At 38.5% G+C, this 26,740-nt stretch overlaps 1 protein-coding gene across 4 annotated transcripts in view; it reads left to right on the top strand.

Moving 5' to 3' along the window:
- ZCWPW2 (zinc finger CW-type and PWWP domain containing 2) overlaps positions 1-26,436 on the top strand; it is a 138,952-nt gene extending 112,516 nt beyond the window's left edge. For 3 of the 4 annotated variants that reach the window (XM_060162494.1, XM_060162495.1, XM_060162496.1), the window contains 4 exons: positions 14,535-14,587; positions 15,631-15,698; positions 22,340-22,464; positions 26,219-26,436. In XM_060162494.1, the coding sequence (XP_060018477.1) occupies positions 14,535-14,587; positions 15,631-15,698; positions 22,340-22,464; positions 26,219-26,380 (408 nt within the window). In that variant the 3' untranslated portion in view covers positions 26,381-26,436. Of the gene's footprint in view, positions 1-445; positions 511-14,534; positions 14,588-15,630; positions 15,699-22,339; positions 22,465-26,218 lie in introns of all 4 variants that reach the window. The other variant, XM_060162497.1, reaches the window with a different exon arrangement.
- Positions 26,437-26,740: the final 304 nt, after the last annotated feature.

Genomic DNA, 26,740 nt, shown 5'->3' with positions numbered 1-26,740 from the left:
AATTGTCCATTTATCACTTTAAATCATCAGCGGAAACCTTCACATAGAAAGTTCTTTTTGTACTAATTTCAGTTTCTCTGTTCTCAAACTCTGTGCCACTCTATGGCAGTATTATGAAACAGCCTTCCAGGGGAGTGATTTTTAACAAGATATTCTTTAGTAACTTAAAAACTAAACCTGCCTGATTAGGTTGCAAGCTTATCTTGAATTAAAATCTATAGGAATTCTGTAGGATAACTATTAGTAGGAAAGTAGTAAAATTAGACAAAATGGATTAATTGTTGATATCCAGAAACTTTTATATACCATTTATGAGAACAAGCAAAGACCCCTTGATTTAGAGTAACTCTTTTCTGGTGTGGATGATTATATTTGTTTCTTAAATAGAAAAGTCTACTATGGGACTTATATATTGGCTTAACCCTGTTTTTGACTTGACTTTCAGTTTATGGATCTGACTTCAATCAAACTGACCTCCTTGTAGGCGCCTCTTGTTTTCAGGGGTTTCAGGTCTGAAGGGGAGTGTTTTGAGAGGTGGAAGTGGTGGGGGGTATCCTAATCCGATGACTTGTCCCAGTGCACTGATTTATCTGAGAAAATTCAAAGTTTAGTTATGCAGACCTGGTACTTGGTAAACAGAAGTTCATCTTTATCAGTAATATCCTCTCTTAACTTTTAAGAATTGTTTTCATCCTAATTACTAAAAAACAAAATATCATTTTTAAAATGTCACCATGTATAATAATAGAAGATTGTATTAATTTTTGTTTCTCTGCACATTATGCCCATTTGAAAATTCACTCAAGGTATTAATTCACCTGGAATTCAAGTTTAATAATACTTAAAATCTAGTGTCACAGATTCCAGAAATTCAAAACTTTTCAACCATAACTCTCCACGTTTTCTATTCTATATTTTAACTTTGAGCCAGAAGGCAATAAAAAGAATTCTACAAAATGTGATTGCTCTTTTGTTAAGATACAAAAACCTTTTCAACTTGAGTCCTACTAATCACATGAAGAGCAGGTGTTGTCCTTTGTTATTTGGGACTAAAGGTTGTATTATGCAGCTTTCTTCAGTTTTGTTGATTATATTCATTACAAGTATAGTCCTTTCTCTCATCCAGACACACAAATTATGACTCCAACATCAAGCTACACACACGATGAATCTGGGTTTCTTCCAAAGTTTGGGATATTTCTCATTCACCGTCACCTTCCTCATCCCATTCCATTAAAACCAAAACCAATCTTACTAATCCATAGAAAAGTGGATATAACATACAAAAGGAATTTGAATGTAGCTATTGCACTAGATATTAAAAATGATCTTTCTATGTCTAATAGAAATAGCTATTGTTTTCCTGTTTGCAGAGGGAAGTTGTTATCATTGGAAAAAGTATGCTAGTGAAAATTAGTAGAATTTACATATAACTTATTAGAATGAATCTATAATTTTAAATTTATAAACATTTGGCTTCTGCCCATAATAGCTTCTTCAAACTTTTTATTTATATTAGACAACACAAGCCTATTTCTTTTCTTTGAAGACACATAAATTATTACTTTAAATTCTTTAAAATTGTAATGACTTTGGGGTGATATTTTTTATGTACTAATACCTTTACTTTGCTTCAAAAATAATTTGCTCTGTTATGAAATATGTATATTAGGTACACATCTTAAATCTGTACTCCCTCACATGCTGGGAACACAGTCACCCAGATCAAACAAAAGGAGGTGTATCTTGCATATCCTTCCATGAATCTAGGCTCAAGAATGTCTTTCATTTCAACCTCTGGGATCCTCAGCTGATGTAAAGACTTGGATCCAAATAAAATATTTTAAAGAATAGTCTTTTTTTAAAAAAAAAGTGTGCTGTTGTGCAGAGTCTGTCTATTCCTGTGTAGGGGAGATCATCTTCTTTTGCATGTTGCTGAGGATTAATGTTCAGAATTTGACAGTGATTGTGGGTTAAAGAATCAGGCCAATTATCCTTACTACTCAAGTTGATGGAGAGAAAAGTGGTAAAATAGATAATGAAGGTCTCAAAATTTGTTCTTTAGTCCAGAAAGAATAGTGTAATATGGGTACTATAATCATTGAATGTTCTCTGTACATCGGCTTTTTAGGATTTAATTGAAATACGTAGATTCTAGAAAGTCTTCCTGAGAAATCTTACCTTTTCCCAACATTCCTCTTGCTAAAATATCCAGTGACTTAGGAAAAACTATACACAAATAGGAATTGTTTTCAACAGACTTGGATTTTTAGACAGTGTCCAATTGCAAGTCAAATAATCTAACTTACCAGCTTCATTCAATCGGATAAACAACTGATATAAGTTCTGCTTTTTTCTGATTTCCATGGAACTCTTTCCTCTCTGGACACTCTGTTCCTATTAGTCCTTAGTATTCTGAAGCTCTATATAAATGTGAGTACAATCTGTGCTATTTAAAAAATAATAAACTTCCTGAATTTCTGTGTTCTATCACTGGTGTAGCTAGATGGTCAAAGACTGTTTAAAAAAAAAAATCAAGTGCAAGACTTCAAAATTTATCAGTGAAGTACATAGTCATATAGTTCCTTGAGGTGTCCTGTTACTTCTGTCCTCAGCCAAGATTGGGAGGTGTTAATAGAAGGCCTTTTCATGCCTTCTGTTTAAGGTGGTCTAGTGGTCAATTTCTATTTTAGGGGAAAATATTCTCCTGTGTCTCAGCTCACTGCTTGACCACACACTCCAGTATTTTTTCTACTAAGCTCCTCAAAGCAGAGAAATCCACAGTGCTTTAGTGTGAACTTATACATGGCTGAAGAGAGTGCAAGGGACAACTAGATGTTTATAAGTCATGTTGCCAGGGACTGGTCTCTGATATTGTCCAAATCTCACAGGAATACCCCTCTACTGAAGATTGACCAGAGTGAAACATTGGTCATTAGCAGATATCTATGTAAGAAACACTGGATTTGTAGATGATCTGTTGAAATCATGTTTAAATAGGGCTAGAAAATGATCATTTCAACCTTCCTTCGTTTTCAAAGAAGTGTTAAAAACAAATATTATCTGAACCCGAAGACTTAACTTTATTATTGGTACTCTCCAGATACTCAGATTAACTAATAACCATCTTTTACAATGTTGCATGAAACCAGTTTTCTTCCTTTTCCAAGCATATATTTCCCAGCAGATTTACTAAAGGGGAATGAGAATATTGGTTTTTCCTTCTATATGATGACTTTTGACAAGGAGTTTATGTACATTATTCAAGATACAGATTCATTCTTTTGTCAAAGTAGGCAGCTCTTTACTGATTACTGACTGACAATTATTCTCAAAAGGTTACAAAACATATTTATGTCTTCTATGAGCATAAATTGCTAATCAAAATTTTACAACCTCAGATTTAGCACAGCTAACAAACTTGTTCTTCTTGCTTAAAGAGATTTTTAATTTTGGGACTTCCCTGGAGGTCCAGTGGTTAACACTCCATGCCTCCACTGCAGGGGGCTTGGGTTCGATCCCTGGTTGGGGAACTAAGATCCTGCATGCCACACGGCCAAAAGAAAAAAAAAAAAAGGTTTTCTTTGTTGTTGTTGTTGTTTTTTGTGTGTGTGTGTGTGTGTTTTGTTTTACATCTTTATTGGAGTATAATTGCTTTACAATGGTGTGTTAGTTTCTGCTTTATAACAAAGTGAATCAGTTATACATATACATATGTTCCCATATCTCTTCCCTCTTGCGTCTCCCTCCCTCCCACCCTCCCTATCCCACCCCTTTAGGTGGTCACAAAGCACCAAGCTGATCTCCCTGTGCTATGCAGCTGCTTCCCACTAGCTATCTATTTTACGTTTGGTAGTGTATATATGTCCATGCCACTCTCTCGCTTTGTCACAGCTTACCCTTCCCCCTCCCCATATCCTCAAGTCCATTCTCTAGTAGGTCTGTGTCTTTATTCCTGTCTTACCCCTAGGTTCTTCATGACATTTTTTTATTCTTAAATTCCATATATATGTGTTAGCATATGGTATTTGTCTTTCTCTTTCTGACTTACTTCACTCTGTGTGACAGACTCTAGGTCCATCCACCTCATTACAAATAGCTCAATTTCCTTTCTTTTTATGGCTGAGTAATATTCCATTGTAATATGTGCCACATCTTCTTTATCCATTCATCCGATGACGGGCACTTAGGTTGTTTCCATCTCCAGGCTATTGTAAATAGAGCTGCAATGAACATTTTGCTACATGACTCTTTTTGAATTATGGTTTCCTCAGGGTATATGCCCAGTAGTGGGATTGCTGGGTCATATGGTAGTTCTATTTGTAGTTTTTTAAGGAACTTCCATACTGTTCTCCATAGTGGCTGTACCAATTCACATCCCCACCAGCAGTGCAAGAGTGTTCCCTTTTCTCCACACCCTCTCCAGCATTTATTGTTTCTAGATTTTTTGATGATGGCCATTCTGACTGGTGTGAGATGATATCTCATTGTAGTTTTGATTTGCATTTCTCTAATGATTAATGATGTTGAGCATTCTTTCATGTGTTTGTTGGCAGTCTGTATATCTTCTTTGGAGAAATGTCTATTTAGGTCATCTGCCCATTTTTGGATTGGGTTGTTTGTTTTCTTGTTATTGAGCTGCATGAGCTGCTTGTAAATTTTGGAGATTAATCCTTTGTCGGTTGCTTCATTTGCAAATATTTTCTCCCATTCTGAGGGTTGTCTTTTGGTCTTGTTTCTGGTTTCCTTTGCTGTGCAAAAGCTTTGAAGTTTCATTAGGTCCCATTTGTTTATTTTTGTTTTTATTTCCATTTCTCTAGGAGGTGGGTCAAAAAGGATCTTGCTGTGATTTATGTCATAGAGTCTTCTGCCTATGTTTTCCTCTAAGAGTTTGACAGTTTCTGGCCTTACATTTAGGTCTTTAATCCATTTTGAGCTTATTTTTGTGTATGGTGTTAGGGAGTGATTAATCTCATATTTTTACATGTACCTGTCCAGTTTTTCCAGCACCACTTATTGAAGAGGCTCTCCTTTCTCCATGGTACATTCCTGCCTCCTTTATCAAAGATAAGGTGACCATATGTGCATGGGTTTACCTCTGGGCTTTCTATCCTGTTCCACTGATCTATTTCTGTTTTTGTGCCAGTACCAAACTGTCTAGATTACTGTAGCTTTGCAGTGTAGTCTGAAGTCAGGGAGCCTGATTCCTCCAGGTCCGTTTTTCACTCTCAATATTGCTTTGGCTGTTCGGGGTCTTTTGTGTTTCCATACAAATTGTGAAATTTTTTGTTCTAGTTCTGTGAAAAATGCCAGTGGTAGTTTGATAGGGATTGCATTGAATCTGTAGATGGCTTTGGGCAATAGAGTCATTTTCACAATGTTGATTCTTCCAATCCAAGAACATGGTATATCTCTCCTTCTATTTGTATCATCTTTCTTTTATCAGTGTCTTATAATTTTCTGCATAGAGGTCTTTTGTCTCCTTAGGTAGGTTTATTCCTAGATATTTTATTCTTTTTGTTGCAGTGGTAAATGGGAGTGTTTTCTTGATTTCACTTTCAGATTTTTCATCATTACTGTATAGGAATGCCAGAGATTTCTGTGCATTACTTTTGTATCCTGCTACCTTACCAAATTCATTGATTACTCTAGTAGTTTTCTGGTAGCATCTTTAGGATTCTCTATGTATAGTATCATGTCATCTTCAAACAACGACAGTTTTACTTCTTCTTTTCCGATTTGGATTCCTTTTATTTCCTTTTCTTCTCTGATTGCTGTGGCTAAAACTTCCAAAACTATGTTGAATAAGAGTTGTGAGAGTGGGCAACCTTGTCTTGTTCCTGATCTTAGTGGAAATGCTTTCAGTTTTTCACCACTGAGGACGATGTTGGCTGTGGGTTTGTCATATATGGCCTTTATTATGTTGAGGAAAGTTCCCTCTATGCCTACTTTCTGCAGGGTTTTTATCATAAATGGGTGTTGAATTTTGTCGAAAGCTTTTTCTGCATCTATTGAGATGATCATATGGTTTTTCTCCTTCAATTTGTTAATATGGTGTATCACGTTGATAGATTTGCGTATATTAAAGAATCCTTGCATTCCTGGAATAAACCCCACTTGATCATGGTGTATGATCCTTTTAATGTGCTGTTGGATTCTGTTTGCTAGGATTTTGTTGAGGATTTTTGCATCTATGTTCATCAGTGATATTGGCCTGTAGTTTTCTTTCTTTGTGACATCCTTGTCTGGTTTTGGTCAGAGGGATGGTGGCCTTGTAGAATGAGTTTGGGAGTGTTCCTCCCTCTGCTATATTTTGGAAGAGTTTGAGAAGGATAGGTGTTAGCTCTTCTCTAAATGTTTGATAGAATTCGCCTGTGAAGCCATCTGGTCCTGGGCTTTTGTTTGTTGGAAGATTTTTAATCACAGTTTCAATATCAGTGCTTGTGATTGGTCTGTTCATATTTTCTATTTCTTCTTGATTCAGTCTTGGCAGTTGTGCATTTCTAAGAATTTGTCCATTTCTTCCAGGTTGTCCATTTTATTGGCATAGAGTTGCTTGTAGTAATCTCTCATGATCTTTTGTATTTCTGCAGTGTCAGTTGTTACTTCTCCTTTTTCATTTCTAATTCTATTGATTTGAGTCTTCTCCCTTTTTTTCTTGATGAGTCTGGCTAATGGTTTATCAATTTACTTTATCTTCTCAAAGAACCAGCTTTTAGTTTTATTGATCTTTGCTGTTGATTCCTTCATTTCTTTTTCATTTATTTCTGATCTGATCTTAATGATTTCTTTCCTTCTGCTAACTTTGGGGTTCTTTTGTTCTTCTTTCTCTAATTGCTTTAGGTGCAAGGTTAGGTTGTTTATTTGAGATGTTTCCTGTTTCTGAAGGTAGGATTGTATTGCTATAAACTTCCCTCTTAGAACTGCTTTTGCTGCATCCCATAGGTTTTGGGTCGTCGTGTCTCCATTGTCATTTGTTTCTAGGTATTTTTTGATTCCCTCTTTGATTTCTTCAGTGATCACTTCGTTATTAAGTAGTGTATTGTTTAGCCTCCATGTGTTTGTATTTTTTACAGATCTTTTCCTGTAATTGATATCTAGTCTCATAGCATTGTGGTCGGAAAAGATACTTGATACAATTTCAATTTTCTTAAATTTACCAAGGCTTGATCTGTAACCCAAGATATGATCTATCCTGTAGAATGTTCCATGAGCACTTGAGAAAAATGTGTATTCTATTGTTTTTGGATGGAATGTCCTATATATATCAATTAAGTTCATCTTGTTTAATGTATCATTTAAAGCTTGTGTTCCCTTATTTATTTTCATTTTGGTTGATCTGTCCATGGGTGAAAGTGGGGTGTTAAAGCCCCCTACCATGAACGTGTTACTGTCGATTTCCCCTTTTATGGCTGTTAGTATTTGCCTTATGTATTGAGGTGCTCCTGTGTTGGGTGCATAAATATTTACAATTGTTATATCTTCTTCTCGGATCAATCCCTTGATCATTATGTAGTGTCCTTCTTTGTCTCTTTTAATAGTCTTTATTTTAAAGTTTATTTTGTCTGATATGAGAATTGCTCCTCCAGCTTTCTTTTGGTTTCCATTTGCATGGAATATCTTTTTCCATCCCCTTACTTTCAGTCTGTATGTGTCTCTAGGTCTGAAGTGGGTCTCTTGTAGACAGCATATATAGGGGTCTTGTTTTTGTATCCATTCAGCCAGTCTGTGTCTTTTGGTGGGAGCATTTAATCCATTGACATTTAAGGTAATTATTGATATGTATGGTCCTTTTCCCATTTTCTTAATTGTTTTGGGTTTGTTATTGTAGGTCTTTTCCTTCTCTTGTGTTTCTTGCCTAGAGAAGATCCTTTAGCATTTGTTGTAAAGGTGGCTTGGTGGTGCTGAACTCTCTCAGCTTTTGCTTGCCTATAAAGGTTTTAATTTCTCCATCAACTCTGAATGAGATCCTTGTTGGGTAGAGTAATCTTGGTTGTAGGTTTTTCTCCTTCATCACTTTAAATATGTCCTGCCAGTCCCTTCTGGATTGCAGAGTTTCTGCTGAAAGATCAGCTGTTAACCTTATGGGGATTCCTTTGTGTGTTATTTGTTGTTTTTCCCTTGGTGCTTTTTTTTTTTTTTTAGAGGTATGCGGGCCTCCCACCGCTGTGGCCTCTCCTGCCATGGAGCACAGGCTCCAGACGCGCAGGCCCAGTGGCCATGGCCCACAGGCCCAGCCGCTCCATGGCATGTGGGATCCTCCTGGACTGGGGCACGAACCCATGTCCCCTGCATCAGCAGGCAGACTCCCAACCACTATGCCACCGGGGAACCCCCCTTGCTGCTTTTAAAATGTTTTCTTTGTATTTAATTTTTGACAGTTTGATTAATATGTGTCTTGGCGTGTTTCTCCTTGGATTTATCCTGTATGGGACTCTCTGTGCTTCCTGGACTTGATTAACTCTTTCCTTTCCCATTAGGGAAGTTTTCAACTATAATCTCTTCAAGTATTTTCTCAGTCCCTTTCTTTTTCTCTTCTTCTTCTGGAACCCCTATAATTCGAATGTTGGTGCATTTAATGTTGTCCCAGAGGTCTCTGAGACTGTCCTCAGTTCTTTTCATTCTTTTTTCTTTATTCTGCTCTGCAGTAGTTATTTCCACTATTTTATCTTCCAGGTCACTTATCCGTTCTTCTGCCTCAGTTATTCTGCTATTGATCCCATCTAGAGTATTTTTCATTTCACTTATTGTGTTGTTCATCATTGCTTGTTTCGTCTTTATTTCTTCTAGGTCCTTGTTAAATGTTTCTTGCATTTTGTCTATTCTATTTCCAAGATTTTGGATCATCTTTACTATCATTATTCTGAATTGTTTTTCAGGTAGGCTGCCTATTTCCTCTTCATTTGTTAGGTCTGGTGGCTTTTTATCTTGCTCCTTCATCTGCTATGTGTTTTTCTGTCTTTTCATTTTGCTTATCTTACTGTGTTTGGGGTCTCCTTTTGCAGGCTGCAGGTTCATGGTTCCCGTTGTTTTGGGTGCCTGTCCCTGGTGGAGGGGACTAGTGCCTGTGTTCTGGTGGAAGAGGCTGGATCTTGTCTTTCTGGTGGGAAGGTCCACGTCTGGTGGTGTGTTTTGGGGTGTCTGTGGACTTATTTTGGTTTTAGACAGCATCTCTGCTACTAGGTGGGGTTGTGTTCCTGTCTTGCTAGTTTGGCATAGGGTGTCCAGCACTGTAGCTTGCTGGTCATTGAGTGAAGCTGGGTCTTGGTGTTGAGATGGAGATCTCTGGGAGATTTTTGCCGTTTGATATTATGTGTAGCTGGGAGGTCTCTTGTGGACCAGTGTCCTGAAGTTGGGTCTCCCACCTTAGAGGCACAGCACTGGCTCTTGGCTGCAGCACCAAGAGCCTTTCATTCAGATGGCTCAGAATAAAAGGGAGAAAAAGTAGAAAGAAAGAAAGAAGGAAAGAAAGAAGATAAGATAAAATAAAGTTATTAAAGTAAAAATAATTATTAAGAAAAAAAATTTTTTTAAAGAAAAAAAAACGGGTGCTTCCCTGGTGGCGCAGTGGTTGAGAGTCCGCCTGCCGATTCAGGGGACACGGGTTCATGCCCCGGTCCTGGAAGATCCCACATGCCGCGGAGTGGCTGGGCCGGTGAGCCATGGCCACTGAGCCTGTGCGTCCGGAGCCTGTGCTCCGCAAGGGGAGAGGCCACGACAGTGAGAGGCCCACGTACAGCAAAACAAACAAACAAACAAACAACAACAAAAAACGGACTGAAAGAACCATAGGACAAATGGTGAAAGCAAAGCTCTAGGGACAAAATCTCACAGAGAAGCATACACATACTCACAAAAAGAGGAAAAGGGGAAAAAATAATAAATCTTGCTCTCAAAGCCCACCTCCTCAATTTGGGATGATTCGTTGTCTATTCATGTATTCCACAGCTGCAGGGTACATCAAGTTGATTGTGGAGCTTCAATCCACTGCTTCTGAGGCTGCTGGGAGAAATTTCCCTTTCTCTTCTTTGTTCGCACAGCTCCTGGGGCTCAGCTTTGGATTTGGCTACGCCTCTGTTTGTAGGTCGCCAGAGGGCGTCTGTTCTTCGCTCAGGCAGGACGTGGTTAAAGGAGCAGCTGCTTCGGGGACTCTGGCTCACTCAGGCCATGGGGTGGGAGGGGTGCGGATGCGGGGCGAGTCTGCGGCGGCAGAGGCCAGTGGGACGTTGCACCAGCCTGAGGCACGCCGTGCGTTCTCCCTGGGAAGTTGTCCCTGGATCCTGGGACCCTGATAGTGGCGGGCTGCACAGGCTCCCCGGAAGGGAGGTGTGGATAGTGACCTGTGCTCGCACACAGGCTTCTTGGTGGCGCCAGCAGCAGCCTTGGCGTCTCATGCCCGTCTCTCGGGTCCGCGCTGTTAGCCGCGGCTCGCGCCCGTCTCTGCAGCTCCTTTAAGCAGCGCTCTTAATCCCCTCTCCTCGCGCACCAGGAAACAAAAGAGGGAATAAAAAGTCTTGCTTCTTCCTTCTTCGTCAGGTCCAGACTTTTTCCCCCGGACTCCCTCCCGGCTAGCCGTGGTGCACTAACCCCCTGCAGGCTGTGTTCACGCTGCCAACCCCAGTCCTCTCCCTGCACTCCGACCAAAGCCCCGTCCACCCCAGCGGGTGAGCAGACAAGCCTCTCAGGCTGGTGAGTGCCGGTCGGCACTGATCCTCTGTGCAGGAATCTCTCTGCTTTGCCCTCCGCACCCCTGTTGCTGTGCTCTTCTTCGCGGCTCCGATGCTTTTCCCCTCCGCCACCCGCAGTCTCCGCCCGCGAAGTGGCTTCCTAATGTGTGGAAACTTTTCCTCCTTCACAGCTCCCTCCCACTGGTGCAGGTCCTGTCCCTATTCTTTTGTCTCTGTTTATTCTTTTTTCTTTTGCCCTACCCAGGTACATGGGGACTTTCTTGCCTTTTGGGAGGTCTGAGGTTTTCTCCAACGTTCAGTAGGTGTTCTGTAGGAGTTGTTCCACGTGTAGATGTATTTCTGGTGTATCTGTGGGGAGGAAGGTGATGTTCGCGTCTTACTCTTACGCCATCTTCCCCCAAAGCTCTGGTTGGCACTTTAATCTTGGACTTCCTAGTCTCCAGAACTTGTCTTCGTGTGGTCACCATCAGTGACTGGTCTGGGACCTCAACTGCTCCCCAACATCAGGGGTCTCTGCTAGTGTTGGAGGGTCTCCTGCAGAGGCGGGGGGTGGCTGTGGCTCACTGTGGGGACAAGGACACTGGCAGCAGAAGTTCTGGGAAGTACTCCTTGGTGTGAGCCAAAAAAAGGTTTTTAATTTAGATGAATAGTGGCTTAAGGAAATGGGCAATATCAAGTCAGTTTATGCAGATTATATTAATCTGATATAAACACAATTCTTACACATTTTCTGTCCTTTGCAGTAAAAGGCAGTTCTCTCATTTGCCATTCTAGTCCACAATGCTAATTATTTTTTTTCAGTAAATGGCATATGCTGTCTATACATACACCTCTTTGTTTTTATGTCCAAGGAAAGAATTAATACTTGCTTTGTTTTCTTTAAAATCAGTGACACTTGTATAGCAATATATTTGTGTGGATGGGTGTGGGCTAGATCAGTGCCTGGAAAACTGTAGAGTCACCTGAAGAGCTTATTTAAGTACAGATTCCAGGCCCCACCCACAGAGTTTCTGATTTGGTATGCATGGGATGGGCATGAGTATTTGCATTTCTAACAAGCTCTCAGATGTTGCTGATTCTGTCATGTTGTGGCTCTTGTTCTGAATAGCATTGGACTGGACAACATAGGAGAATCAGCTGTGCAACACAGGAAGAGAAGGGGAAGAGATAGATTAGATAAAGTAATCTTCAGTGTCTACTTGTACTGGGTTGGATAGTAGCCTCCGAAAGATACGTCCACCAGGAACCTCAGAATGTGACCTTATTTGAAATAAGGATCTTTGCAAATCCTTTGGATGAGGATTTTGAGATGAGCTCATCCTGGATAATATGGGCCCTCAATCCAACGATAAGTGTTCTTATGAGACAGACATCTATCCTTCAGAACTGTAAGACAATAATTTTCTGATGCTTTACCAAATCTGTGGTAATTTGTTATGGCAGATTTGGGAAACTAATACACTACCAAAGTCCAGCCATATCAAAGTGCCAAGTTCCCTCTGTCGTATGGTCTAAGAAAAAAGGGTAGAGTTCTGACACTGACCTGGTGGACTAGTATAACAATGAAACAGTGACTGAACATCAACTAATTGCCAAACACTGTTGGATACTTCCTGGCATGTTGTGTAATTAATCTTCCCTCAAATGCCTTGAGGTAGTTATTTTTTTAGCATTATTTAACTAAAGAAGACCCTGAAATGCAGAATGGTCATTTAGTCAGAAAATATTTATTACGTGTCTACCTTACGCCAGGCTCTTGCTGGATGTTACAGTAGTCAGTGACGTACCAAAGGTGATCCCACTTGTAGGTGCCAGAGTCAGCATCCAGATCCAGACCCTCTCCTTCCAGATGCAGTGCCCTTCTCCATCCATCATACGTTGTCAAAGCCTGGAGCAGGAAAGCACAGGGCGTTTGGCAAATACTGACTAGTCCATTTTGGCTGCTATGCAGTATTTAACAAAGGAGAAAAGGAATTTATTATGACCAGCACAACTCACTGTAATTTATGGTAGTCGTCTAGCAGTATTTCTTTCTATTAGTACCTATAAAGCAGTTTTCACTTTGTTACCTGAATTTCATTTCCACTTGTGACCAGCCTTTCAATTCATACTCAAATATGCATGTAATATAAGCTGATCCTTAATAACAAGATAGAAATAATAGCATTACATTGTCTTTGGAGATATAGTTCAATGATTTAGACAACAGTATTTCTATACGTATTTTTTACCATATAGATATATAACAGTCCTGGAAAAACTATTTGAATATTACCTTGAGGTTGAAGATCACAAAAAGAAGATCACTTACTCTTTAGCATCATAATAATATGAATTCCCTGAATGTTTCATACAAACTTCCCCTGAGTGATTATTAGGATATAATTTTTTATGAGAAGTAAATTAAAATATCCCCTTTTAACTGTAAATTCATCAGTTTCTACTTGTAATTCTGTTTCTCTGTATATTTTAAGGCTAAGATTTTGGTATATACAGGTTCAGGACTATTATATTTTGGGGGTAGATTGTTTCTTTTAGCATTAAGTAATAACCTTTTTATCTCTGATTATGCTTTTTGCCTTAATATCTGCTTTTTTCTACCAGTAATACTGTAGCAGTATTCCCTTTGTTAATAATCATTGATATATTGTATCTCCTTACTTTCAATTTTTCCATGTCACTGCATTAAAAAAATTTTTTACCTTCATTGAGATATAACTTAGTCAGTCCTTTAAATTGTAAAATCCAGTGTTTCTTAGTATATTCACAGTTGTCAACCAATACCACTATCTAATTTCAGAACACTTTTTCATACCACCAAAAGAGAACCTGATATTCATTAGGAATCGCTGCCCATTTCTACATCCCCTCAGTCCCTGGCAATCACTAATCTACTTCTGTCTCTATGGATTTGCCTTTTCTGGACATTTCAGATAAATGAAATCATACAACGTGGCGTTTTGTGTCTGACTTTTTTTCAACTTTTCACTTACCGTAATGATTTCAAGATTCATCCATGTTGTAGTATGTGTCAGTACTTCACTATTTTTAAAGGCTGAGTAATATTTCATTACATGGATATATCACATATCTATCCATTGATGGATATTTGGGTTGTTTCTACTTTTTTGGCTATTATGAATAATGCTGTTATGCACATTCATAGTTTCATAATTATGACCAAATATAATTTTTTACATGGACGTATGTTTTCATTTCTCTTGGACATATACCTAGAAGTGGAATTGCTGCATCATGGGGTAACTCTACATTTAACATATTGAGGAACTGTCAAACAGTATTCCAAAATGGCTCCACCATTTCACATTCCCACCAGCAATGTACGAGTGTTCCAGTTCCTCCACATCCTTCATCTTGTCCTTGCTTAGACATTAAAACCCCAGTCCCAAGCCCTTTTGGCCCTTTTCTGGTATAAATTCTCTGTGGGTCTTCACCATGTCAGTTCCCACCTGTATAGCTTTGCATTCCACATGTTTCTGGCATCTGAATATTTCTTTTTCTTTCTTTAAAGATCATATATGAATGAAAATATAAAAGTAGTTTTACTTAGTATTTTTGTGTATTTGTGGAAGGTGAGGAAGGGAGAGTGGATATAGGGGGTAGGCATTTGTACTGGATGAGTTGACCATTCCTAGAAGTTGAGCAGGTCAGTGGAATTGCAGTGATGATGAAGTGGCTGACTTAGAATTACATATGTTGTTTAGGGCTGGGGACCAGAGTTTTTCTTCTGGGCTAACTTACTCAGACCATATAGGATCCATTATTATGCTGAACTCATCGTACCCCATATGAACTAACTGATCTTTTTGTGTTGTTACTTTACAGATGCAAGTTTCCAAAAATAATACTCAAAAGAAAAAGCCTAAATTTAGGAAAAGGTATGCTTTTTTAAATTAAAAACTATTATGATAAAATTGAAATATATATATATTGGGTTTAATTTTTATATGACATTTCCCCCTGGTTCTTAATTTTGTTTCTCTAGGGAAATACGTTTTAAATTTTCTAAAAGAATTAATAAAATGATAAGTAGTAGGCTTAGAATTATGGAGAAAGTTTTATGTTAGTACAAATGTGTTGAACTATAAGTTTCAAAGATTAATATCATGTGAGCAACCAGATAAGAAGCAGGTTTTTAGTTTAAAAATAGGTAATGCAAACCAGAAATAAGCCTTTATAATAAGTCACTGATGACAAGTTTTAGTGTTTATCACTGAACCAGCCATACAGGTTATTTATTTTTTTAATGAATAGTAATCAGTGTTATGTGAAAAGGAGTCCTACTCAAAGACAAAGACTGGCCTAATATGACAGTCCTTCTCTTCTTTGTCCTTTTTTAGAAGATGAATAATTAAATTTTTAAAAAGGACTTTCACTTCCTAATCTTGACACTTCACAGTAACCTCATCAAATAGATAGGGGTATATCATAATTATCTCCACCTAAAAGATGAAGAATTTGTGCCTTAAAGAATTTAAGTGACCTTCTCAAGATCTGGTTAGAGAAAATGCGTTTGAACAGATGTTTCCTGACTCTAAATCAGCAACATGGTGTAGTGGGAAAAGCATGGATTTTGCAGTCTGACAGAATTTAGTACTGTCACGTTCAACCATTTTCCTATGTTGTCAAATTTCTTAGTTCCTCTGAGTAACAATTGGTAGGTTTTTGGAGGGAGGATTACACGAAAAAGGCTGTGTAAGGTGCTGGGTAGATTACTAGTGGTTTTCACCTAGTGAGTGCTCAGATCAGTATTATTTTGTTTTTCACTGCCTTACTTACTGTGTACAACAACAAAGAAAAAGTACCCCAAGTTAGGAAATATATACTCATAATTTACAGTTACCAATGAATATGCATGAACAGTTATTTAAATATACATGCCTGATCTTTTGAAAATAAATCTGTCAAATTCTTTTTCTAGGAAAGCTATTTTAAAATCATCTTTTGAAAATGTTTGTTCAGATGATGCCTTATCAAAGGAAAACATGGGTATGTGAAGGCCTGTCCTGCTTTTAGTTCTTTTACCTGTATTTAATTTCACCACATATAATTGTATTCCTTTGAAGAAAAAAAAATGTACATGTATACATATATGAGAAACATTAGTGGGTTTTTGGTATTGATTTACATACTAGGGATTTTCAATTGTCTTCAGGTTTCTATTCCCTCGAATTAAATTTTCTCTGGCTTTGTCATATATTTAATTTTTTAAAATAAAGCATCAGCAGTTGTGGAAGGAAATACCAGCATCAATACGCTTCAATCCAGACTTATCTATTCCACATTTATTGGGGTCCTAGGGGTGCCAAAGGGGGAGAAGGAAGAAAAGCAACAGCCTAGGGCTTCCAACTGAATTAATTGCCATTGGAGTTAGACCACAGTAGGGAGAATGTCGCCTGCAGGGAGAAGGTCTTCACTTTCAAAAGCACTTTACTTTTCCTACATTTTCGTTGGTCTTGAAAAGCAGGCACATGCTTGTTTGCTAGGTGGAACTTTGGCAGCCATACAAAGAGGTTTCAAAGCCAGTTAAACCCAGAGAAGTTATTGTGCCACACTCCCTCTCCTTGAAGCCACTCCAAGACCCTACGGGGCTCTCATTTCCATTGGCTAAATACGCCATTTGTTTTCAGTCTCAGTAAAAGAAAGGAAAGCAGGCAGAGGAAGGACGAGGTAGGTTTGTTTTTTTTTTTTTGCGCGGTACGCAGTGCTCTCACTATTGTGGCCTCTCCTGTTGCGGAGCACAGGCTCCGGACGCGCAGGCTCAGTGGCCATGGCTCACGGGCCTAGCTGCTCCGCGGCATGTGGGATCTTCCCGGACCGGGGCACGAACCCGTGTCCCCCACATCGGCAGGCGGACTCTCAACCACTGCACCACCAGGGAAGCCCGAGGTAGTTATTTTTTAAAAAGAAATTTCTTTGGCTCCTCTCCTAAACCACTACAAAATTCTGTTGTTTCTATCTCTTCTTAAACTTATTCTGCTACTGCTTTCCCGCTATTTAAGGTGCTTTTTTTCTTTTTTGGTTATTTTGTTCCTTTGCCTCACATGATCAGTTCAGATATTCCTGTAGAAATATCAAAAGTCATTTTAGACCTAGGCTGAGTTACCACCAGGTGACCCTGATAGTACAGCTGGATCCTTCTCCTCTCCAACTAGCATAGGATCCTACAGAAGAAATTCATGCCTGCCAGGAATCCACTGACTGGAAATGACTCTTCCATGTAAATGAGTGAACACATCTCAGTAGTCTTCCACTAAAGGGAAGCCCTGTCAGTAGTCTCATGTTCTGTATGGCTCTGAAAGTCTCAGTAGTTAATTGTTAAAATAGTTTACCTGATCAGTGTTCCACTCCTCAATCCCATTTGAACTAAAGAACAGAAACATCTAGTCTTCTGTGTTCTTTGTAAGAGCTGACTACTTCCTGAAAGAGTAGTTCTTTTTCAGTAGTTTGTACCCTCCTCAAATTTTTTACCCACTACCCATATTTCTGTGGATCCCTTGATGCAGGCCTCTGAGATCTCGCATTTCTTCTTAGCTTAAGGTAGGATCAGTCCTAGATCGAGCAACAGAGGAAAATTATACCGTCAGATTCTTGAGTCTCCACCCCACTTTTGGACCCTCTTTCCTTATGCTCCCAGGTGCTAATGTGTCTCCTGTTAGTCTACTGCCCCAGCTGATATTCCATTATGGGTTTTATGCTCTACAGTTGCTTCTCTCTTTCCCTTAGTTAGAGATCCCAGGGAGAGTCAATTAAGTGGATCTACTTTACCTTTCCAAGTATCAGTTTCTTCATCTGTAATAAAGAGGTGCAGTAGAAGCCCTCTTATCCGACAAAGAGAGGACTATTTCTGGAAAATAATAGAAAAAATTGAGGAATCATTAAATAAATTAAACTGTATATTCATGGCTGTATAAAGATTTAATCTAATGCCGGGAGGGAGAGATAAATTAGGAATTTGGGATTAACATATACACACTACTATATATGTAAAATAGGTAACCAACAAGGGCCTACTGTATAGCATAGGAAACTATATTTAATATCTTGTAATAACCTATAATGGAAAAGAATCTGGGAAAGAATATATATACACATATATATATATCATTTTGCTGTACACCTGAAACTAACACAACATTGTAAATTAACTATACTTCAATTTTAAAAAGTGGTTATAAAAAGAGATTTAATCTAAGAAATAGCTATTTGTGGAGCATGTCTGTATTTTTTTGGAGAATTGCCACCCGAAATATCTTGTATTATATTTTTTTTTCAGTGTTTAGGGACCAAAAAAAAAAAATCCATTGATGATGAAATAATAATACAATAATGATAACACCTGTAGCAGTTAGTATGTGTCCTCACTTTTCTAAACATTTCATATATATCAATTTATTTAACCCTCACAAGATCTATATGAGATAGATAAGGTAGATATTATTTTAACGCCCATTCTGTCAGTGGAGAAACTGAGGTACTTAATAGGTTACATGACTTTTCTAAGGTCACATAGTGTCTTAAAATTAATCAAAGTTTGCAACAATTTCCTTGGTTGCTTTGAGTACCAGAAGCTTAAAGCTAAATTTATGGTTTTTCTTTACAGCACTGGTAGTTGGTCTAAGCATTTTTTAAATGTAATACCTTTCGTATCTTCCTTAATGAATTGATTTTGACTTCTTTTATTTTCAGTCTTTCAGTTTTTGTCATTTGTTTTATTGTATCAGTGTTTTCTGTTGGTAAATACCTCATTTCTTTTTGGGAAGTAGACAGTGTATTAAACTTTTTATAGATAAAAGATTGACATAGTACCCTGGATTAACTAATAATCTACTAACATTAATTAATAAGTTAGCAAAGGATGTGTTCATTAGCTGTCTGAGATAGGTGAGCATGGCAGAGAATGGCTAATATAGGAAAGGTCTGGATGGTGGCTGAACCCGAGTAGGAGATGAAAGCTTGAGGCCTGGGTCTGGGGTGTAAAAGGCTAACGGGGAGAAGGGTGCTGTCTCGCTATTCAAGGCAAACTTTGCCCACCTGCTCTTGGTTTGGAGTCACCTTTAACCTCTCGGCCTTTGTGCCTCCTGTTTCTGTTTGTGTCCCAGAAAGGTGTCCTCTTCTTCATTCCACTTCAGCCTGTATTTCACTCATCTCTACGTTTAAATCATGAACACGCAGAGGAGGGTTTGTGGTTACTTGAAAATAAAACAAAACCAAGTGCTTTTTCCTCCTCTTCACCCTCCTTTTCTGTAAGAATGACTTCAAAATTTCAACATTGAAATGGCCCTGAAAGTTTATTTAAGATGCTATTTTTCAGTGCCAGGTTTGAAATAACCCAGCCAGTGGCCTCGTTATATAAGGGAGGAAATAGCTTCTTTAGACATTTAATAGAGAAATAGAGAGTAAAGAAAACTTCATAAATATACATTTGAAGGCTTTTAAAATAGTGACTGATTGGACTTCCCTGGTGGCGCAGTGGTTAAGAATCCGCCTGCCAACGCAGGGGACACCGGTTCGATCCCTGGTCTGGGAAGATCCCACATGCTGCGGAGCAAGTAACCCTGTGCACCACAACTACTGAACCTGTGCTCTAGAGGCCGCGAGCCACAACTGCTGAGCCCACGTGCCACAACTACTGAAGCCCGTGGCCCTAGAGCCTGTGCTCCGCAACAAGAGAAGCCACGACAATGAGAAGCATGCACACTGTGGGATAGGGAGGGTGGGAGGGAGACTCAAGAGGGAGATATGGGGATATATATATATATGTATAGCTGATTCACTTTGTTATAAAGCAGAAACTAACACACCATTGTAAAGCAGTTATACTCCAATAGAGATGTTTAAAAAAAAAGAAGCATGCACACCACAACAAAGAGTAGCCCCCGCTCTCCGCAACTAGAGAAAGCCCACGTGTGGCAACGAAGACCCAACACAGTGAAAAATAAATAAAATATAAATAAATTTATTTTAAAAAATAGTGACTGATTTATTGAGATAAACAGTAAGTTATTTCTTATCAGGAATGGAAAAAAACACTGATTTATTTTATAAAAAGTCATTTTTAAAAGCCAGATATGGACTTCAGTATGAGAGATACTTTTTTCTTTCCTTTTCTTTTCTTTTTTTTTTTTTCCACTTTCTCTGCATGATAGAGCAGCTATCACTCAACAAATTGAAGTAAGTTAGGAAAACTACAGGATAATGAGGATTGATAGAAATTGATTGGTCATGCAGTTAGCACAGGCGTGCATTCTCTCTCTATCTTTGGAGGAGATCATTGACCAATTTTGATAACCTAGTTTGTAGATTACAGTAACTGCAATTTCTGAGAATTATTTTTGCACTCTCTGCGTTTACAGTATAGGAATACCCATTTAGAAAAGCAAGCCTCCTGTTGCTCTGGAAGCAGAATTTGACATCAGTCAAGTTGGTGTTATGAACCCTGGTTGATTCATGAAGTCATCCATTACTTTGTCTTCCCTTTGATCGAAAGGCAGTGTACATACTTTTCCAGATCACTTGAAAACAGAGAGCCTGCAATGGCGCTTGGCAATGACATTCATTATCATAAATTGATTGTATTTTAGTCTAGCCTTAGAAATAAAAAGAAGTTTGTGTGCCATTTTTCCTTTACAGCAGAGCTCAAAATACACCTTCTCAGCAGTGCACTGAATGTCAGTTATCAATTTCCATAGACTCAGAATGTAAAGTAGGAAAACCCAACATCTGTGAGTGGGACTGGGGAATTGGTGTGAAGATAGCCACACAGTTGTTATTAAGTGACAGGTTACTAAGTAAGAAATCTGTCATAAAGAGAGGTTAATCTCATTAACAAAACTGATTCAGTGAAAATGTACTTTCCTACAGAAAATTCTGATTCAGTAGATATGGTGTTGCATTCATATTTTTTAATAAAGTCTCCAGGTGATCCTTGTGCCCCTAGATTTTGAATATCATTGTTCTAGAATGTAATAGCTTATCCTCTGTGTTCTTAGGCTTTGGCAGTTAACACAGATCTGTGTGCTTACAACTAACATGTCAGTTACGGTTTTTGTTTGTTTGTCTTTAAACATAGGAACTGGTTCTGAGGTATGGAATGGCTTATCAGAAAGCTTCTTTCAAACTGTTTGTGAGAGTTTTCCACAAAGAAAACCTAAGACTGGCTAGATGGAGATGATGACCAGGAAGGCTCGTTGGTCTGTGGCTCTTCTCTGGGGCCCCTGACCCTTAGTAGGCACACAATAAACATTTGTTGATTAAATAAAAGAAGATGGTAATAAAATATGAATTCTTTTGAGCTGGAACGTCTCACGTTAATAATCTCTGTTTTTACCTTATAGCATGCTTAGTTTACAAGGATACCTGTGTGTGTAAACACACACACACACAAATGGATGTGTATATCATGCACAATTAAATTAATATGATTGCTGGGAACACCTTGATATATTCGTTGATAATATTTTAGCGCTGAAGGGTGTGTCCTGCTTGGGTTCCATGAACTTTCAGCTGCTCTACCTCGTGTGATTTTTGGTTACTTGCCAATGAGCAGTCCATAATAGGGGTGGTGTGTCAGATTTGTATAACCAGAGTGCAAGGTGATGGAGTGTGTGTTCATGGCCTTTCTCTTTCAATCATGCTGCCCTTGGAAGACTTCTCAGGGGCCCCATCAGTCTGTTTTGCAGAAGCAGGCCATCCGGGTCTCCTTCCCCTTATCTTTACTTCAACAAGACTTGGTATCAAATGAAAATGTTTGTTTTATTTAAATGGGGAATTCAGTTGATATTGTTAATCAGTGCTTGAGTCTGTAGAGTTACAATAGGTGTTTATTTCTTTGATGGGGATATTATTTTATCTCAGCAAGTTCAATCAATTACCAGATTTTTTACATACTTACATATTTCTGTCACAGTAGCACCAAAAAACCACAATTTTTATAAGTGTGTGGGTTTTTTTTTTAATCAGATTAGGCAGTTAAGATGCATTGATATTTTGATTAGGAATAGACTAGTCTGGACTTAGCCTTGCCACTTAATTACATGGGTTCCCCTTTTAAACAGTAGCTTTAATAGTTTATTGCAGGAATTGACAAGTTGTGGCCCACGGTCCACGAGTTGCTGCCTGTTATTGTAAATAAAGTTTTATTGGGACACAGCCACTCTCATTTGGTTTAAGTGTATGTGTATGGTTTGCATCCAACAGCAGTATTGAGTAGCTGTGACAGAGACCATCTGGCCCACAAAGGCTGAAATATTTACTCTCTGGTCCTTCACAGAAAAAAAGTTGCTGACCCTCGGTCTATAAATAACAATTTAGTTTGGTGCCCTTGGCTCCTTATTTTAAAAATGCAAACTTCTAGTGAGCTTTTGATGTTTCAGGGATACTTTATAGTCTACACATAGCAAGAATGTAACCTACATTTTTCAAGGAATAATTATTCAATATAAAAGATTCACCTGGAAATCCATAGTAATTTCACATCAAGCAGAGGCCTATCTGAAAATTATACAAAGTATTTATTTTTTAATCTCATAACTTTAGAAAATGTCCTCTTTGGGGGTGGTTAATAGTATGAATTAGATTGAATTAATTAAGATATAACATTTTTGACTATATTAACGTTGTTTCTTTAGTTGTCTCTGAGACAGAACTTTTACTAAAAGAGCTGGAGCAAATGCTAGAGCAAGCGCGGGAGCCCACAGCCGCCCCTGATGAGTCCAAAGGGGAGCGCAGAGAGGAGACAGATACAGGAGAAAAGGTAGGGTCCATAGTGACCATCAGGCCTAAACAGCAACTCCAGACTCCTTAAACAGCAGAAATTGTTCCTGGATCTTCATTTTCACTATATGGGAAATGCTTTTCACTTCTGAAACTTGAGCCCTTGATTATCATGAGGTGAATAATAAACTAGTAGCCTGTTGAGAAATCAAGATGCATCTATCAGTCTTTGAAAAAAGTATATTTGAGCCAAGGAGCTCTTTTATTTTAGATATTTAAGGCTGGAATGAAGAGAGATGGAGGGGCTCACCGTCATCGAGGGGGTGCCCATCTTTACAGTCAGGAGAAGGGCCAGGACAAGAGCCGCTCAGGAAACCTGCTCTACCTGGTTCATGCACAGGGTTGACCTCCATGGGGACAAACCTCATTAGTAACATCCTGGAGGTGGGGTTTTTCACTGGACTCTATTTCACCATTCTTAACTAAATTGTCTTTTTCTTTTGGTCAGCTATATTGGGCTGAGAAAGGCCATGTGTGCTTACTGTATTCAATATTTATATATGAAAACAGAAATTTTGAGTTGGTTGACACACTGCCCAGCACATCAGCTCCATGTCTGTGCAAATAAAATGAGGTACAAGCCCAGCTCATTAACACAGAGCAGCAGTGTGGCAGGTGCGAGAAAAATAAGTCATGGGGCAGACGCTTCCACAAGGTGGTACAGCTGTTCCCTATGTAGTTATGAAGAAAAACAGCAGTGGGGAGCCCTGGAACCTTAAGGTTTCATTCCTTCTCTCATTCCCTCATTTGGGTATATAGTGTGCCTGGAGTCAGGAGGGCAGTGGATAGGAAACAGGCTCAGGATACAGTGCCTACGTGCCCATCCTGGTCCTGCCAGTGAGGATTTGGGGGACTTGGCAAGGTTGCCTAGCCAAGGGTGAAACAAGGCAAACCAGGAAAAGTGCTTTGCAGAGTAATTGACACCTAAGGTTGGCTGTTATTACAGATGAGAATTGTCAGTGGCAGCCGCTGGAGAGAGTATGAGCTAAGAATTTGTCACTTTGTCTCTTTTCCCATATTCTCACTTTGCGGAACTACCCATCCCCAAGTCTGTCTATTCTGAGATGCAGAAAAGGTGGATTTGTAAGTGGACAAGGTTGTTTACCCACTTTGGCTGATTTCATTCAGAACTTCAAGAAGAATAAAGATGATTCTTAAATACCTTCTTGACTGAGTTAGAAATCAAGAAATATACAGAATTTACAGTTGAGATCAAAATGTCAAGGATAATAAAATTAATGATAAAAACACTTGCTGAGCTGAAAAACATAAATGTTTTCTTGGTCAGCGATACCAACTTGTACTTGAATTTCCATGGGTTGTGAATGCCATTTTTCCAATTAGAGTTCCTTTTTAAAAAAAAAAAAACAAAAACAAAAAACTTGTTGTCTCTATATAGATCCTACCCTTTGTAGAACAAGAGCTATAGATTGGTGATATATATGTTGTATACATGTAGTTAATATACAAATTATTCTTTTCTAGCAAATGTGTGTTCTGTTTGAGCACCATATGGATTTTTGCAGTGGTTTTTCTTTTTTTTCAGTCTTATCAGTTTGTCTTTTCAAAAATACAGCCAGGGGCTTCCCTGGTGGCACAGTGGTTGAGAGTCTGCCTGCCGATGCAGGGGACACGGGTTCGTGACCCGGTCTGGGAAGATCCCACATGCCGCGGAGCGGCTGGGCCCGTGAGCCATGGCCGCTGAGCCTGCGCGTCTTGAGCCTGTGCTCTGCAACGGGAGAGGCCGCAACAGTAAGAGCCCCGCGCACCGCAAAAAAAAAAAAAAAAAAATACAGCCAGGTTGATTTTTATAGAAATGTCCTGGAGCTTTTACAGCCACAGAATTGGCTTCTATTTTGCCATTATAACTAGTAACTTCATAGAACAGAAAATTACTTCTGATTTTTATTTCTTAAGGTAAAATACATAGTTTTTATACATCACCAGCCAGGAGCTTGCTCTTTGTTTTAGATTCTTGTAATATTTTATGCTTTCAAAGTCATTTAGAAATTATAAAATTTAACCATTTTAACTTGCTGGTAGTAGGCAGGTGAGTGCCACCTGCTGACTGGTTCATAAGCTTCTCTCCACGCTGAGCTTTACAAGTCTGGAATTCATGGCAGGTTCAGGGTACTTAGGGCCTTGTTCACTTTTAAATAAGGAGAATAGCAATGAGACCAACTGTCAAAGCTGGAGCAATTTACAGCTTAAAAATAAAAAAATGATCACCTAAGGGATTTCTTTTTTTTGTTAGTAGGAAAAATTAATATATCTTCCAAAGGTAATACCACTTAACACTGAAGATGTGTTTTGTTTTTAGGAGAAAATGGCCTTTACAAGCTAACACATCAAAAGGAGCCATCTGATAATTTTAAAGTTCTGAGCATGTTTATTCTCTGGGCAGATAGTGTTTGGGCTATTTTCAAAGTTGTAAATTTGATGATGTTTTCATCATTCATTTCATGTATGAGGTTTCAGGTAGATTACTCTCAAGCATTTATACCAATGAATTGAGAGTAGCAACATGAACAAAAAGCATACACACATGGATAATCAAAATCCATTTCTATTTGTCGTTGAGATTATTTTCCTCAGTAGAGTCACCTTTCTAATTAATTATGTTCTTAGCTAATATTAACACTAGTTGACATGACCTGACGTGGAAAAAAATGGGAAGGAATTAATTTCAGATTATTATAAGAATCCACCTGAATAATCCACAAATTAGTCCATATACAGATAAGACAGAGTTTACTGAATAATAATTATTTTAATAATTATTGTAATGAAAGGTACATTTTTGATACATGGAAGCACTTGTCTAAACTGCATGTATTCTTTTTTAATTTATTTATTTATTTATTTTTGGCTGTGTCAGGGCTTTGTTGCTGCACGTGGGCTTTCTCTGGTTGCAGCGAGCTCTTCGTTGCAGTGCAGAGGCTTCTCATTGCAGTGGCTTCTCTTGTTGCGGAGCACAGGCCCTAGGTGTACAGGCTTCAGTAGTTGCGGCACATGGGCTCAGTAGTTGTGGCTCATGGGCTCTAGAGTGCAGGCTGAGTAGTTGTGGCGCATGGGCTTAGTTGCCCTGCGGCATGTGGGATCTTCCCAGAGCAGGGCTCGAACCTGTGTCCCCTGCATTGGCAGACAGATTCTTAACTACTGCACCACCAGGGAAGTCCCATAAACTGCATGTATTTTTTTTCTTTCATTGTGTGGGAAGTTACCTCTGCCTTTAATGACCCTTGAAGTTGTAAATCTCGTGTGTGTGTGTGTGTGTGTGTGTGTGTGTGTGTGTATTGTTTTTACCTGTGTTCTTTCCCACTAAGCTAGCACACACTCTCACTGTTCATAAGGAATGCAGATGCTTATGAGAAAATGAGAACAGAAAAGTGTGACTAAAACAGTTTTAACTTGTATTCCCCATAGTAATCATTTTTAAAATAAACAAATATAGAAAACTCTCAGAAGTTTAATTTTAATGACCACATTTTGCCAAAGCATAAAATTAAAACTAACTAAAAATGTGTGATGTTGGAGAGTAGAGACAGGACCAAATACTATGTTATTTTTACACTCACACACTTACTGTACGTTATACTTTATGTGGGGATCATTATTTGACCACCAGCAAATGGAACACCTTCTTAAGGAGTTACTGACAACTTTATGTTTTGTTCAAATAATTAAGCCTGGTCTTCAAGTAAATTTGATGACTTTTATGATTATTTTTACAGTTATCGAAATGTGGCCCTGAAGCTCCTGTTGGCAGCTCGCTTGAGAACCACTGTGACGAGGACTATCTTGTAATTGATGGGCTAAGATTAAAAGCTGGAGAATGTATTGAAAATATAACTAACAAGTTTAAAGAAATAGATGCGTTGATGTCTGCATTTTAGGGCATTACAGATATTTTCAAAAGTTAATTATAAAAACATTTACATCTTTACATTTTCCCAAAGTCAAAACTTAAAAATGTTTAGTGAAATAGGTATACATTATACTGAAGTTGTTATTTCTAATAACTTTCTACTTCGTGTTTTGAAAATATCCATTGTTTTGAGAGTCAATCAAATGGTAATTAAGTTAGTGTTATAAATTTAGAATCTGAGAAACCCTGATATTTGTATTTGTAGGGTTTTTTTCTTGTTTGCCTTAATTTTAAAATGGCTTATGAAACCTACTTCACAAATACATGCTTTACAATGATTATTTAGGCCCTTTGTTCAAATGTGGCTAACTGTTAAAATGACTGCCAA

Source organism: Lagenorhynchus albirostris, chromosome 10, assembly GCF_949774975.1.
Source record: "Lagenorhynchus albirostris chromosome 10, mLagAlb1.1, whole genome shotgun sequence".
Lineage (NCBI taxonomy): Eukaryota > Metazoa > Chordata > Mammalia > Artiodactyla > Delphinidae > Lagenorhynchus > Lagenorhynchus albirostris.
Note: the sequence above shows the minus strand (reverse complement) of the source record. Positions and strands in the feature narration are given on the sequence as shown.